This window comes from Centroberyx affinis, unplaced genomic scaffold (genome assembly GCF_046629955.1).
Source record: "Centroberyx affinis isolate AG114_WGS23_722 - 3 ecotype Tasmania unplaced genomic scaffold, CSIRO-AGI_Caff_v1 ptg000814l_1, whole genome shotgun sequence".
Lineage (NCBI taxonomy): Eukaryota > Metazoa > Chordata > Actinopteri > Beryciformes > Berycidae > Centroberyx > Centroberyx affinis.
Window position 1 is genome coordinate 168829 of NW_027279416.1, and position 15273 is coordinate 184101.

The window sequence follows — 15273 nt, forward strand, 5'->3', positions numbered from 1 at the left end:
GAAAATTTGTCATTGACCCCTCACCCTAATTGCCTCCAGAAATTCTCAGCTGTTGACTATTTTTTAGCGGTTTCACCAATTAAGGGTAAGCCTCTTTTGGGGGGAGGGGGGTTGTAAAGACCGGAGGAAAAAATCTGGATTTATGGGTTAGTTTGTTTAAACAGGAAATGCAGTGATGGGCTGCTAAGGTCGGATTTTCCCTCTCTTGCAAAGATTCCCCCCTTTCACATTCCATCCAGTCATCAGTCCAGTCATCTTCAGGCACAGGACCAGAGGAGACTGTGGGTCCTGGAGATGTCTTTTGAATGAAGACTGAAAATGGCCAATGGTGGGTGAAGCAGGATTGGTAACATGGATAAAACCACAGCGACGCCTTTCACCCACTTGTTCAATGCAAAGGGTTGTTCTGCAGTGGTTCAGTGTCTTGCTTAAGGATGAACCACGATAAAAAATGTCAACTTCAGTTACATGACAGCCTCTCTGACTGTTACGCTCTTTAAGGGAAGTCAGTGGGCAGATGTTCTGTTTTTCAGAAAAGGTTAGTATCACTCCAAAAGGATGTGTATATTAGAAGAACTACAAACTGTTTTGGGGACCATTAATCCTCTAGGCCTCCCAAAAGTACCAGATTTATTTTTCCGAATCAAAAGCCTCATTTGAGAGGAGCCGGTGTAAGCAAGCATTCTCCTTGATAAGGATTCTGGCACTATTAAACCCACCAAACCTGCAACTAGATCCCACTATAAACCTGAGCACAAGGCAACGAGGGGAACAAATAAACATTTCCATTGGCTCGCTTCCAGGTTTTCTGCGATCTGCTCTTATGTAGGTCAGACAAATCAACCTTTCTTGCAACTGACACATCGCTGCCTTCAGTGTGAAATAGGAAAAAAAAGTTTGGAACAATACCTCCTGCGCTAGGCTCTGACCTCTTTCTATCTGTGTCCTCAGACATACCTAAGTCATCAAGTCAAAATACCATATTATAGCACAATTCAGAATTTCCACCTCAACGACGCACACAGCTGCATTCTCGGATGTGACACAGACAGTTTGAGAGAGAGCGGATTCACAGCGCTACACAACCACTGGAAAACATCTGTAGTTGCATGTCTGAACTGTCCATGTATTGCTGACTGATAAAAAAAGCATGCTCAAGTAGAGTTTGTAGGTCACAGTGGGATGCTGTACAGACAGAAAGCTTGCTGGACATCCATCTCACATTTGCACCAAACTATAGCTGTTGATTCATGTAGATATTTCACAGGGAGGCAGCAGAATACTTGAGCATATGTACTGGCACACAATTTATGTTCCCTAGACTTTATCTGCCTTTTCGTGTGCAATTTATTTTTTCGCAATTCTTGACGAAAATACAGTAAACAAAAACTCACATTGTATCCCCTAAACCAATGATTAGAAATGTATATGCTATAAACAGGCACAAGTGAAAAAGACTTGGTACATGTATAAGTACGGCTGCACCCTGCCAAGGGATGGATGATGTCAACACACAATTGAAAAATACAGTTACAATTATTAATTAATGGCTTTATTTGGAATAAATATCTTAAAGTCAAAGACAATTACAAATGCCAGCGTAGACAAAAAAGAAAAAAAAATTAAAAAAGTATTTACATTACTTATTTGCACACAGCTGTATAGATGTATACATAGTATACAAGACAGCCCATGCAGGTCATTGGTTTCTTTTGCTGTACAAAGTGCAAAAGCTGACAAAAATATCCCAAGTAACATAGGAACCATCTTTTAGTTGGAAATGCAGCCCCTTTAAGAACCAAAACAAGAATATAATGGATTACAGGATTTCATCAAGTGTGTAGAAAGAACAGCTTGGCTCAGGCTGTGGGGCCGTGGACCAGGAGGTCCAGGGGAACACACATTCTGTACAGCCTAACAGAGGGCTTGCCAGTTTTTCTTCTCCTCCGCTTTATCGTTTCATCAATAATAAATTATGTATGGTAACTGTGCCAGACAGGCACGACTTAACGGAGCTGCACGACTGGCTGAACACTATGAACTGAGTAGACAATGGTTTCGGTCAAATTCAAATGATGCAGGCCAAGGAAGGAAGCAAGTCAAACATGTCAAAGGGAGGACACAATCTGTGTGTGTGTGGGTGTGTGTGTGTGTGTGTGTGTCTGTGTGTGTGTGTGTGTACGTGGAAGGGAATGGGGGTGTTGGATACCAGACTAAGCCTACAGTATATCTCAGCTGAGCAGTGCGATGTGAGGTGCAGCCTGATGAAATCATTATGACCCAGTGGCCACACCAGCTGACAGAGACAAACCAGTGGTCAGTGTTTCCTGGCCTGTTTTGTATAGATCTTTCACAAAAGCCACCAGTGTGACTTCAGATTCTAGTTTAAACTGTTTCCATGACTGGTGCTGAGTGAGGTCTGCAGAGAATCAATGTCTACAGTGCAGGTGATTTCTTCCTAGTTTTCAAGGAAAGCACATGGAAGACGGGAAATGCAAGGGTGCATTGCCCCCTTTTGTTATTGTTGAAAAGCTAGCCATGTTTCTGTGAAAGTTCCAGGAGTAAAACATGCTGAACACGATACAGTGGTAGCTATTGTAGAAATCCATTCACCTTGCATCATTCCTGGATTGGAATCCTGGAATCACTGGATCCTGCGGTTCTAAATAAAATCTTTGGGTTGGAGCAACAGAGTAGCAGCAGTGCAGCAAGAATGTAAAAACTAGGCTACATCTGTACAACAACACAAATGCTGTGGATCTATTTCATTTCAGAATCTATTTCAAGATTTTAAGAGACTCCCTGAAAAGCCAGGAGCGAAAAATGGTCAATGTAGACATTTTATGCATTACACATAACCTACATCATTATAATTTACCATTTACTGTAAATGGACTCTCCCTCTGGATTGAACAAGGGATCAAATATGACTTTTAGCCGTATCAAGTGTTGTGCAGCACAAGGGCAATACATCTGGGTCCAGTTTATACAGAGTTGTTCAATAATGTCAATCCCGTTACATTTCCCCACAAACTGTTGCTTTTTGAAAAGTGAATGGAACAATTTTGTGGACAATTAGCTCTCCAGCCACATGGTGTAACACTGCACTGATCTACTTGCAAAACCCAACTAAAACTTGAACCCTGCGGTGTTGAAATATTATGACATTAAATGGGTTCCAGACTCATAAGGTAAACTAGATTGATTGCTTGCAAATGGGCATTCTGTATCTGCACAACAGTTTCAACAATATATTTTGTGACCTTCTATGATGTTGTTTTACCATCAGAGTTAGACCTGGATAATGTTTCCTGAAGGCAGAGCAATAGCAATGAAAAACATCTTCAGGCATTCATCCTGCTCTCTCACTCTCCTTCTTATACTCTTGTTGTTCTTCCAAACATCATGTCCATCATGTTCGACCAGTCCCAATGTTGCAGGTGGAAATACTTGCACCAAATAGACAGTCCTGGATCGGTGTGTGATACTTACAGGTGGTTTCATATCAGTCCATTCAAAATGGGATATAGGTTAAGAGGAGTTTAGAGGTTTTAGTCACTAGCAAGGCATTAGGTTACAGAAGTCCAGCTCCTGTGGCTTGCGTATGCTGGTGCAGTGGTCCCTGGGGAGCAGCAGCCCAGTTTGGGTGGTGCAGTGCAACGGCCGCCTCTTGAAGCCCTTCCCACAGGTTCTGGAGCAGGGCGACCACTTCCCAATATCCCACACAGGACACGGGTCTCCACAAACCCTGGTGGCCGAGGGCCTTTGCACAGGATCGCAGTCCAACGCCGGCTTCCCGTCCGGCCTCAGGCACTGCACCATCCTCCGCTGGATCCCGCTGCCGCAGGTCACCGAGCACTCGTCCCACCCCGATGACGCCCACTTTCCAAGAACGGAGCCCTCCTTGCTGTAGGACGTCTTCTTCAGGATGTCTCCTCCGTTCTCCTTGACGCTATCCTCGGCCAGGACGCTGTTGTGGGAGTGCATACGCTCTTCCTTCTTCACAGTCTTGTCCTCCTTGCTCTGACGGGCCAGGTAGAAGGAGTAGCGGATGCGAGGAGGGGTCATCTTGCCCACGGACAGCACCTCCACCGTCAAGGCTTCTCCCAGCGGATTGATGGCCTGCAGAGTCTCAGCGAGGCCCGCCGTGCCGCTGTAGCGCAGCAGACTCTTCTTCACAATGATGTCCCTCTCCACAGCTGACACTACGTAGTTGCCGTTGAGCAGGTACTGGCCCTCGCTGTTCTTCACCGCCAAATAGTTGTCGTCACTCATCATGCCCTTGTAGCCTCGCTGACGGATGTCTACGTTGGCTGCACCCGCTGGCAACATCACCACAAAGTTGTAGCCGTGTCTGCATGACAAGACACATTACAGTCAATAAGAGCTCTTCAGGCTGTCCTTGATAACGTTAATATCAAAATCATCCAATCATTTCTTATTCATGCGATACATAAATTTTGTTAAGAGCAACGTTCTCTAAAGGCGTATCCCATCACAATGAGGGTTTTACTCACATAGGCTTGGTGAAGAGGCCTGACACCTTCTTGCAGCCCTTGTTATCACCTCCGCAGATTCCACACTTATCAAACTTCTTGGTGGAGCCAAGTTTACCGTCACAGCCAGCCTTGATGCACTTCCCTTGGACACACACTCCTGTGGAGTCTGGGGAGCATGCGGTTCCATCCACCACCTGGAGCGTACAAACACACTTTCAGTTAATTTGTCTAACCTTCATTTGTCCAGGGGAAAGTTGGCTCAGAGTAGAATATAAACTTTATTGTCCATAGGCCTACATGGAAATTTGCCCATGGCTTCACTGTGGTAGAATGAAAAACAGACAAGTTCCCAAAAAGTAGACAATAAAAACATCACAAGACACAGGAACAACACAACAGAGCCTCCAGCACACAACTGAGTCCACATTTACAAAATAAGAGCACACTTGCTTGTTTTTTCAGCAGCAGTATTCTTCACACTCAGAAAGATACACACATTCACAACAGGGAGCTGCCCAGTACAACCACAGCCTTCTATTGTTTGTCAGCTGAGCAGCTCCACTGTTGAGGGTTAACTGTTTTGCTCAAGGGCACATGAACTCTTAAGGAAGGAAGAGCATTTCTCGTCCCCTGCCCACATTTCCTCAGCCATTTTGGGGAATTGAACTGGCAATATTCTGGTCACAAGCCTTCCTCTCTAACCCTGCATTAATCCTAGCTGATGTTAATACAGTAGAACTGAGGGTGATATCAGTTACATACTTGCATACTTGCATATATGTATAAATAATCTATGCTGTGATCACTGAAGACACGGAGCAACTGAGCCACATGCCTGAGCCAGATTAGCATACAGGTGGATGTTGAAAAGCCCGTACAGCAGAGTGTGAGAATAAATGAACAGATGATCTCCTTCAGATGTGCAAATCTTTCACTATGACCCACTTGCACTCTGCAGTCCTCTTCACCTGCATCATGCACCCAAACAAGGGAAGACTGTGAGCTCACTTTACCTTCTTACCTTCAGTGTAGATAAAATCTACCTGATAGTGTTTCTATCCAGTCTGGCCTTGGTCCTCTCAGCCTGACCGTGACCCTAACACATGACCAGCCTGACGGGAGCCACTCAACCAGATCAGCCTCACCGCTAGTCTGTCTGCAAATATGTGACTCATAAGTTAGCTTAACATGGCTGTGAGGACCCTGACCCAGACATTGTTTTCCATCACATGGCATTACCATGTCTAAAAAGCTACCCCCGAATGAAATAGTTCAGCTCAATGCCAGCATGTAAGAAATAAGAAAAACTGTACGCAGAAGGTAAATTCCTGTTTTTGTTCAAAGCCGTGACTAAAACATCCAGCTGCTCTCTGATTCAGAGCTCCGTGTCCCCTGGGTGCTCTTATCCTCTCCTCCTCCGCCTGTATGACGGAGTGAAGTGTGAACCATGGGTTGACTCTGTCACTGGGACTCCTGCTCAAGCTCACTCCACACCCCGCTATCTGAAAGAGATAAGCTCTCCTCCTCCCCCCCTTCATTCCTCCCTGCTCTCTTTTCACTGAGACCAGAGGCAGCTGGCTGGAGTATATTTATGTTTATGATCATCCACATGCACTGACTAATATCTTGGTCTCCTATCTAAAAAGAGGTTCTGGGAGTTACCATACCATTTAATAATACTATTAGACTATGTCTGCGGTAGCTCTTTGATGAAAAGCAAAATTTGCACATAAAAACAACAAGATCGACCTAGAACCATAATGCATCCAATCCATATTTGAGAAGGAAATCTTATCCAGCCTTGATTTATTCAAATGAGTTGTCTAATCTCCCTAATTATCTTTACATTGATCAACACAAACCACAGAAAAGACTGTGAGGTGGAGCTGCTTACCTTGGGCGCCAGGACATAGAAGTAGCCTGTGCCGTTAGCCCTGCAGATGAGTTTACACTTGTCTTTGGGAGACACTCCGGAGTACTTGGGCACCCACACCACAGAGGGGGAGAGGCGGTTACTGTTGAGGCTGAAGCCGTTGAAGGCCTCGCACTGCTCCTCGCGGTAGCTCTTACCTACACAGAGGGGAGGGGAGAGGGTGCGGGGGGGGGGGGGGGGGGGTCAGAGGTGGAATTGCTCTAGGGGAAAACGTCATTGGACATAGTTTCGTGTTTTGAGCAACTCGTACCTGTGTCAGGGCAGCGGTTCAGGTTGCAGGAGCGGTATTTGACCCGCACCCCTTGGCAGTATTTACCCCCGTTTGACGGAACTGGGTTGTTACACTCCCGTTTAGACAGCTGGACTCCTCCTCCGCATGTGCGAGAGCAGGATCCAAACGGGCCCCATTTCCCCCAGCGGCCGTCCACCTGGGGGATACACACACAGCAGTGGGTTATTACAGCAGGTACGACAACACAGGCCTTGCTTTATCACACCTCAGTCATCTCCAAAGGCAATAGCCCCATCATCACAGACATGACACATTTTACACTGACCAGAGAGTTCTTGGAAAGGTGAACAAGAGAGGAACAAGAGCGGTATATGATGATATTGATAACTGTGTGTGTGTGTGTGTGGGGGAGGGTGTGAGAGAGAGAGAGAGAGAGACAGAGAGCCTTACCCTAGCATTGTGGACCTCCTGCTTGTCGGAGCAGATCCCTCGGATGCAGACCTGTCCGTCGCCACAGTGGGTGCCGTCCGCCCAGGGGAAGTGACGGGTCTGACACACCAGCTGCCCGTTGGTCTTTCCTGTGCACCACAGACGGCCGCATGGTGGCTGCATGAAGGGGCAGGGCTTGGAGCTTTCTCCAAATGCGAGCTCACACTGACGGTCCAGGCTGTAGGACGCTCCTGGAAGCACTTCAGGGAGGGCCAGGGGTTTCTGAGGCTGGTCAAGCAAACATTCCCCTAGGAGAGAGAGACTCAGTAAGCAACATGGCAACACAACCGCCTCTGAGATCACCAACTTTTTTTGGGGGGGTTTTGCCAACCATGAGCACTTTAGCCCATTCCTTACAGATGTTTATAAGATCTTATGCACTAAAATCTTTAAAATCTTGGCAGTGATCCGTAAATAAAACTCTTTTGTAAAAATGTGTTGTTAAGAGTATCTTTAGTATCTGGTGCCAGATGTCAAAAAATGCAGGGGGAAATTCATAAATATCTCTCACAGAGGGATCATAGCTAGTTTTGGTGACGCAACTTGTGTGCAGCCAAGTTAGAATAGAAATCATCAACATAAACAATGCTTTCTATACACGTGTCATTATGCCATTATCCTTTTCATCACATTCACTCTGTTTCTCTGCCCCTCAAGAAACCTGCAAAAGCCTGCATCACATTCTGTGCAGAGCAGTATGTACTGATGTGTGTGTGTGTTTGTGTGTGTTAGCGGGGGGAGTGACCTTGTGATTTGGGCCCTTTGAAGGCGGGGCTTCAGAAAGTGCTGTTTGATTCAGTGTACTATATACCACACAGGATGGGGGCACATCAACCCCTCTCACCCTACCCACATGCTTGTCCCTCTCATGTTAAACCCCACCCTTGCTGTGTGAGATTCAGCTGCCTTGTGTTTGAGATGCATGGTTAAAGTTACATTTACGTTTTTAGTATTTAAGTGATGCTTTTACCCAGAGTTTGCAATGAGTGCCATCATAGAATAAGCTTTAATTCCTAGATCACCAAAAACACACGCAACTAATAAGGAGTGCAAAGGGCAGAGGCGTAAACCCCATTTACAATAAATGACACACAGAAACCTTTCCAGGAACAGACTAATAATAGTAAGAGTTTGACGAGCAGGTGCTTGGAAACATGAAAGATCAACATCAGAGAATGGGAAGGATTGTAGGAGGTCGTTTTTATCACTCACAAACACTCCCAACTTCTCACCCTCAAGGGGAATTCACACTTCCAAAAGAAGTAGTTTGTATTGGGGGAAAAAAGACATGGTTCACTCTCTTTGAACTGTTTATACTTGTATGTGAATTCACAACAGATACAGCAGGTAGTGCATGCATGAGTTGTAACTGGTGGTAAATTAGTTTCCTCCCATTTCACCGCAAATTTGGCAGAGGAAATGCACTGATGAACTGTGTTATTTTTTGCCACCTGTGTTATACTGATGAACTGTGTTAAGCTGAACCTCACCTCTTCCCTCCCACTCTCCCTCCAATAAACAATCATTGGAAACAGTGGCCGGTATTGTGTGTGGGTGGAGCAATGAACAGGTTACAAATAATTTTGTGTGCAGCACTCCATGAAAACTGCCTCAAACATGTGGCAACATGTCTTTTCCCCACTGCTTTTTGAAGTCTGGATATGCATTTACGAGAGCGGGTCAGGAGAAACCACGTTACAGCATTAGCTTGTTTTTGTTAAACAGAAATCACTCGCTGGAAGTAAAATTCAATACCTCTGCTTTTCTCTGTGGATCAGTTAGTGGTTTTAGTACTGAGACAATCCCTGAAATGGACAGAGAACGGAGCAAACAGCTCTTCTATTTGTAGTAAACCTGCATGGGAAACATCGGGCACTACACCTCTCCATCCAAACCACTGTGGTGGCTCTCCCTAGAACAACCCCTCTAATTTGGGACAGATGTGGGGCAGTTTAAAATAAAAGTTTAGCATTGCTCTGAGGCCAAGTCCTGTGGTCTGGCCTGTTTGGCTAACAATCTGCATCCAACAGAATGAATTTCTTTTTGTCTTTCTACAATATTTCCTATGAGTATAGTACTTTAGTAGGATAGACAGATGTCACATTTGGAGCATTGAAGCTTCTCACATCATCATTAACAACTCAGTGCTCTCAGTGACATTTACCAAATTATTGTGGTTATATAGGAAATCAGGAGGCTGTCAACCAAGAAAAATGGGGTAAAAACTAAAAGAATGTCAATGCAAAGTGAGTCCACTCCTCCTCAACAACTGCATGGAAGCCAGGTCTTGATCCAGTGACACAGAACCAACAACAGACAAGGCTCTGTGATTATGTGAATGCTGGGACGAGCATGTGCTCTTCCAATGTGATCAAGCCGTTGCCAACACCAAACTGGATGTTTGTTTCCAACCAATGAGAGGCGGGGGCCTCAAGCTCCCTGAATAACAGCGTGTGTCTGTCTTGAGCTCGGCTGCACACCTCTTCAAACTATGAGGCTCTCCAGGCTCTTTATGGCCGATCACAGGGGGTCAGGGGTCACGCCAACTCACCGTGCCCACTGTCCAGGAAGTCGGTGATGATGGCAGCGCTGCAGGGAGACCAGGGCGTGGTCCGGTTGATCTGGATGAGCGTGGGAGACATCATGTGGTTGTCCTGCAGCTTCCCGAACACCTCCTCACAGGCCTTCACGTTGTCGTGTGGCATGTTGAACACGTGTCCTGTCAGGAGGAAGCAGGCACGGCAGAAACGTCAGATGTCGCGTCTTTCAAGAATGCGGGGACTATGGCTACGGGAAACGGCATGGAAGAAATGTGTATTGTGTGACGGGTGGTGTCGGCTGGGCTTACCGAGCTCATGAGCTGTGGTGAAGGCTGAAGGCAGGCCGTCGTCTTCAATCACACTGCAGCTCCTCTTGGGGTCACACATGGTGCCAACATCAGCCATGCCCAGGGTGTCGCAGGTGGAAGCTCCACATAGGTCCTGGACAGAGAACCAAAACGTATGCACTGGATTGCTAAGTTGGTCAATGTTAAAGAAGAAAGCAGCCGTGAACATGTTACTGATGTTCTCTGCTTGTTGCGATAATAATAAGATTACGACTACAGTTTGTGAAAAGATTCTACAGTGTTAGACAAAGCTCCACCACTTTAAGTGTTTTCAGTGGGCAAGAGTGTTTGGAGCACACCTTCTTCTATGAGGTAATGCAACTGTCCCCAATCATAACATTTCCACGCCAAAAGCAGAGTTTCCAAATGACCTATTTCTCCACCACAAGGTTTTAAACACAATCTAAGTGAGTATCCATTTGGAGCAGTCGAGTGAACCTCCTAATCACAGGGCTCACTGACAACTGCTGGAGTAACCGCCGCACAGAAACGCCCTTCTGCCCGCTCCCTGCACAGCGCTGTCCCCACAGCACCGGGCATGCAGGACAGTGGTGGGCAGCCATTAGAGATAAAGCACTGTGACCATCTTACTGCAGACCCAAATCCTGCAACCCCTACTATTCTTCGCTGCTTTGATTGTACTTTTAAAACACCTTGCCAAGTGAAGACCTCAAGTGCTATGACAAATTATTGACAGAATAAACCATAATTGTTGGCCAGCGCAAATCCAATCCAGATGTGTTCATGTGTCCAGACGACATCTGTATGTGGGAACATTTATTAACAAAAAAATAAAACCTGCGAGACAACCAGGAGAAAAGAAACAGCGTCAGTGTCAATGAGTTTGTTCTTTGCTATGACCTACTTCTCACATCTGTCATCTATCTTGTTTTGTTTTTTTTTTGCGTTATTGCAGTTTGATAAAACGAAAAAAATAAAAAATATGTTACGTTATCTCGGCAATGAGATATTTCCATTTCATTTTGAGCACCGATTACAATGCATTGAACAGTCCTCCCTCTATACTGGTAAGGTTGCCAGTGGCTGCATAATAGGGCTTTGGGTGCTTTTAAAGGGAGCATGTGCAGAGTTACAGCTAGCACTATGTAAACTTTACTACACTAAAGACTATGGGGACTAGGGACATGGGTCTGATACAGCAATATCACAGACAAGATTTATGAAATGTGGAAATATTTGGGTGTGCTCTTTTCTCTCTTTATCCTGGGTCTATCATGCAAGTTAATGGCAAACTTACTGTAGAGTTACAGTATTACCAGTCCTCCCTCTCAGGGGAAATATAAATTTGGCAGGTTTATGGTTAGAATCTATTACTAATCTTCTGCAGAAGGGCTGTTCACATACAATGAGCATTCTGTGTAACTCACTTAACAGAGTAATCACGCAACATACTTAACAGAGTTTAAAGACAACCGCAGTTGCCTCTGGACAACACTGAGTTGGTCTTCATAAAACCTTCAAATTACTCTGTGGGCTGGTAAACAGCAGACAGAGGTTGTTGCTTCAGTCTATGTAGTAAACCAACACAATACCGCTGACTAAATTGCAATGTCATCACATCATAAATCTGTAGAAAATGAACTATTGTCTTCGAAAATGTTTATCTTTGCTGATTTGCAATTGTCAGTGGACATAATCATATGTGCACCGCCCTATCAAAAAAGAGTACTGACTTGTTTGGTATTTGTAGTGAAAATGTAGAAATTCTATAGGTACCATGAGTCCGGAAGGAGTGAGTATGTTTGTATGGGTGCTACACCAAAGCCTGGATGGCAGAATGCCTGCTGATATCATGAGTAAACCTGATATACAAAGACTTACAAGAGCTGGTAGTTTTACATGTTTTACATTTAGCCAACTATAATCAATCAGGTCTTTACTACCATATGCCTTGAAGTGTTTAGGTCCTGAAGGTTTTGCACAGGATTTTAATTTGTCTTTGAAATTTGTGGAAGTAAGTCAGCCAAGAAATAATATATTGCTTATACTGCACACCACCAATATTTACACCAATATTTGCCTGCTTGTGGCCCTTCTGTTAGCTTCTAAATACTGTAACTGCCACTGACAAGATATTTTATTTGTTGCAGCACTCTTGGTAAACCCTACACAGGTGCTTGCCAAAGGCTGAGGAGAAGCAGCTGTTACTTGTGACTGTGTATCAAATCTACAATCACACCAGGATCAAAGTAGCTTAGGTCACTCGTTTTGTCCACTCTAACATTCAGTCAAACAGTTACTGAATCCCTGGATGCCTGTCTTCCTGCTTTATATAGCAAACCACAGCCACATGACTCACTGTCTGTAGGAGTGGTGCAGTTCGGTGAACAGGGTCACGTAAACTGGCCAAAGAGTGCATAACATCCAAACTGTCGCATATGACCCTAAAGCCCAGTAACACCCTAGATTTTGTATTTCACATACCTGAAGCATAAATGCAATTTATCTTTGAGGTGTAGTGACCAAAAGAAGAAAGAGTGAGAGTGCAGGGAAACCTGGCAGCAACAAATACACCCACAGGTACAACGCAAGTGAATGAGAGAGGAAAAGCATGACGGAAGAGTGGAGAATGGGCTGCAGAGAGGCAGCAGTGCAGGCCGAATGCAGCTGTGGACAACTGGCCCTCTGGAGCAGCTTGTTTCAGACTTGGGGCAAGCAGGTGGGGGCAGAAACACGGAGGGGATACAACATCTCTGACATGCATGTAGGACCACCCTCCCATCCCCCCCCCCCCCTTCCTCTCCCTTCAGGGGCCTGTTTAATGAGGAGCAGGCCAGGCGGTGGGTAGGGCTGGAAAACCCACAGCTGGAGGAAGAATGGGACGACTGAGAGAAACAAGACACTTCCGACTAGTGCATCCCTCTGGGCACTGAGGGTCCTTAAATTTGGTAAAGTTATAGGTAAAACAGGCCTGTGTTTAAGGTATAATGTGATCTTGTCTGATGTCATATTAGTGACACTGGCCAAAAGTCATTCAGCACAGCGTTGGGTTACCTTTTTGGCTCTTTCATTCTATTGGAGGATGCTTTGAGACTGTAATTGTATCGGCAGAAGTTACTGGAGATGTATGAACATCCTTATGCTTGCCTGCTGTAACTCTTTGACTGTACAGTGAAAAAGGTTAATGAATTAGCCAAAACGTATCTCATTACTTAAATATGCATCTGCTGGGTTGTTTTGCCAACTCTGTTAAAGTTGAATCCAGAGGGCCAGATTTCACAAGGCAGACGGTTCATCATAGGTCAGTAGAGTTACACATTGAGCAATGAATGCTAGCAGTGACTTCATCTCTGACCTGCCTCATCTGCCAAATATTTGGAGTGCAGAGAGAACTTGGAGGTGTTTTCCAAATCTATAAAACAATCCCTCTAAGGATCTATCAAGAGGAAACAAGACTTCAGCTCTGTTCAGCTCAGGTCATTTCCATCCTGACCTAGCCTCAGCGTCAAGGCTCAAATGGGATCGGTGGCCTATAAATCCAGTGTGTGCTTTGTCTCAGAGTTCACCAGAGGTGGAGAGGATGTTTTGAGAGCAATCCAATCAAGGCAGGCAGCAGGCAGTGATCAAGTGGCTGAGTGAGAAGCTGTCATGTAAAGTCTGGTTAAACAAGCTCTTGTCTTGTCAAATATAGACACGCTTTACACAGGTTTCTATTTAGACCTATCATAATCATCATCATCATCATCATCATCATCATCATCATATGGGACTTAATAAAGTGAAAATAAATATCTGCTATAACGCAAAAACACACCTAATTACGCACGTCCATCCGTAATTATGCTTTATAACAATGCCTTATAAAAATACCACATTCTCTCGTCAGCTGTTCCCTCAGAACCTCTAGTGCCGACCCGATCAAAGCCAACCCTTACCTGCCTAGTGAACAGGATTGCTGTATCCCAGTAATCTGGGTGCTTATCGTTATTCTTGTTCATCTTTTTCTGCCAAGTGCAAAAGTTTCGCAGCGTCATGGCTGCGTTCCCCGACACCTTAGGTCCTTTGTCCGCCTCGTTTATCACCACGAACTTCACAACTACGATACTGATGGAGTTGAGAATACTGGGGTGTTTGTAGAGCCTCGCCGCCACTGACATCAAGGTCAAGAGGTAATGTTTCAGGTCATCTCCATGGAACTGCGCCATGGACTCATCGGCCACGACGAGCGTCTCCACGTATCTGGGGATGGACGCGAATCTTTTGGATCTCCCCATGCCCTTCAGCATCGTTTCGGTCACATTACTGTAATCTTTTAGTTGCTTGTATTTCTCCAGTGATTGCGCAACCTCGGGGCTTATGCCGCTGTCCACTGCGCACCTAGAGGTTGAGTCGAGCTTCAGGTTGTTGCTGGTTCTGCGCCGGATAATGTGCGCACTCTCGGCGCTTCTGGTGTCATTTTGGACCGGGCTGATAAAGTATTCCCAGCCTTGGAAGCCAAATGCGCCCTGTACGCCCTTGCAGAGGCTCAAAGCAGCGTAAGAAGATCGGTCGGCGTTGACATAACCGGAGTAAAAACACCGACTCAGGTCATCGGTGTTGGAGAGCCTGAACGCGTCTTGGGTAGAGATGGAGGGGGAAAGGAAACTGGAGTCTTGATGCAAATCGAGCACTAAATCCTGCTGGAAAGCTCGTATTTTCAGGATACAATTCCCCTTAAGGATTTCCACGTCGTTGTCAAAATTCCTCTTCTCATGGTTTTGGTTATCCAGTCTGATGGGGAAGCAAAGTTCACTTTCCATGCAACGAACAATGTTTGAGAATGAGACCACAAAGTAGAGGAGAAAAGCTGTCCTGATAAACATGACGATGTTTGCATTCAGTAAAGAATGCAATGACCAGGGAAGAAAACAAAATAATATTCAATCTGCAAGCTGAGTGGAAGCGGTGAGAGCCACAGATGCAGATGAGGAGTATAATCCAAGGCACAGCGCTCTAAAACATTGCAGCTCTTACAAGTCCACTCAGTGCAAACTCCTCCTGGTCATGACCCATTCCCATCCTCCACCTGTGTGTGTTGAGTCGATTGCTGCCTTGTGTGGACTTTATGCATTTTCGTCATGTGTAAAAATATGGAAATTCAATCTCTCTGTCGGAGGGGGTTGTCTTTGGGAACGCTCATTGGACGTGCGTCTCAGTTCGGGCTTTCTCTGCGGCCACTTGAAACTCAGCAAATAGCAGGCCTATCATCATCTCCTAACAGACTAACATGAAT

At 45.4% G+C, this 15273-nt stretch overlaps 1 protein-coding gene across 1 annotated transcript; it reads right to left on the minus strand.

The window, feature by feature from the left end:
• Positions 1 to 1574: 1574 nt before the first annotated feature.
• Positions 1575 to 14993, minus strand: adamts15a (ADAM metallopeptidase with thrombospondin type 1 motif, 15a). The gene is made up of 8 exons (XM_071520633.1): positions 13937 to 14993; positions 10002 to 10134; positions 9705 to 9872; positions 7115 to 7401; positions 6677 to 6860; positions 6394 to 6569; positions 4518 to 4693; positions 1575 to 4354 (listed from the first exon to the last, which is right to left on the minus strand). The coding sequence occupies exons 1-8, from the start codon at positions 14861 to 14863 to the stop codon at positions 3559 to 3561; spliced, it is 2847 nt and encodes a 948-aa protein (XP_071376734.1). The 5' UTR covers positions 14864 to 14993; the 3' UTR covers positions 1575 to 3558.
• Between the last annotated feature and the right edge of the window lie 280 nt (positions 14994 to 15273).

Excerpts from the sequence above, each read along its gene's own strand:
- adamts15a (XM_071520633.1), bottom strand. The coding sequence starts at position 14,863 with ATGTTTATCAGGACAGCTTTTCTCCTCTACTTTGTGGTCTCATTCTCA. Across the intron at positions 9,873-10,001 it reads CACCACAGCTCATGAGCTCG|GACACGTGTTCAACATGCCA; the intron begins GTAAGCCCAGCC and ends TCCTCCTGACAG. Across the intron at positions 4,694-6,393 it reads TCTATGTCCTGGCGCCCAAG|GTGGTGGATGGAACCGCATG; the intron begins GTAAGCAGCTCC and ends TGTACGCTCCAG.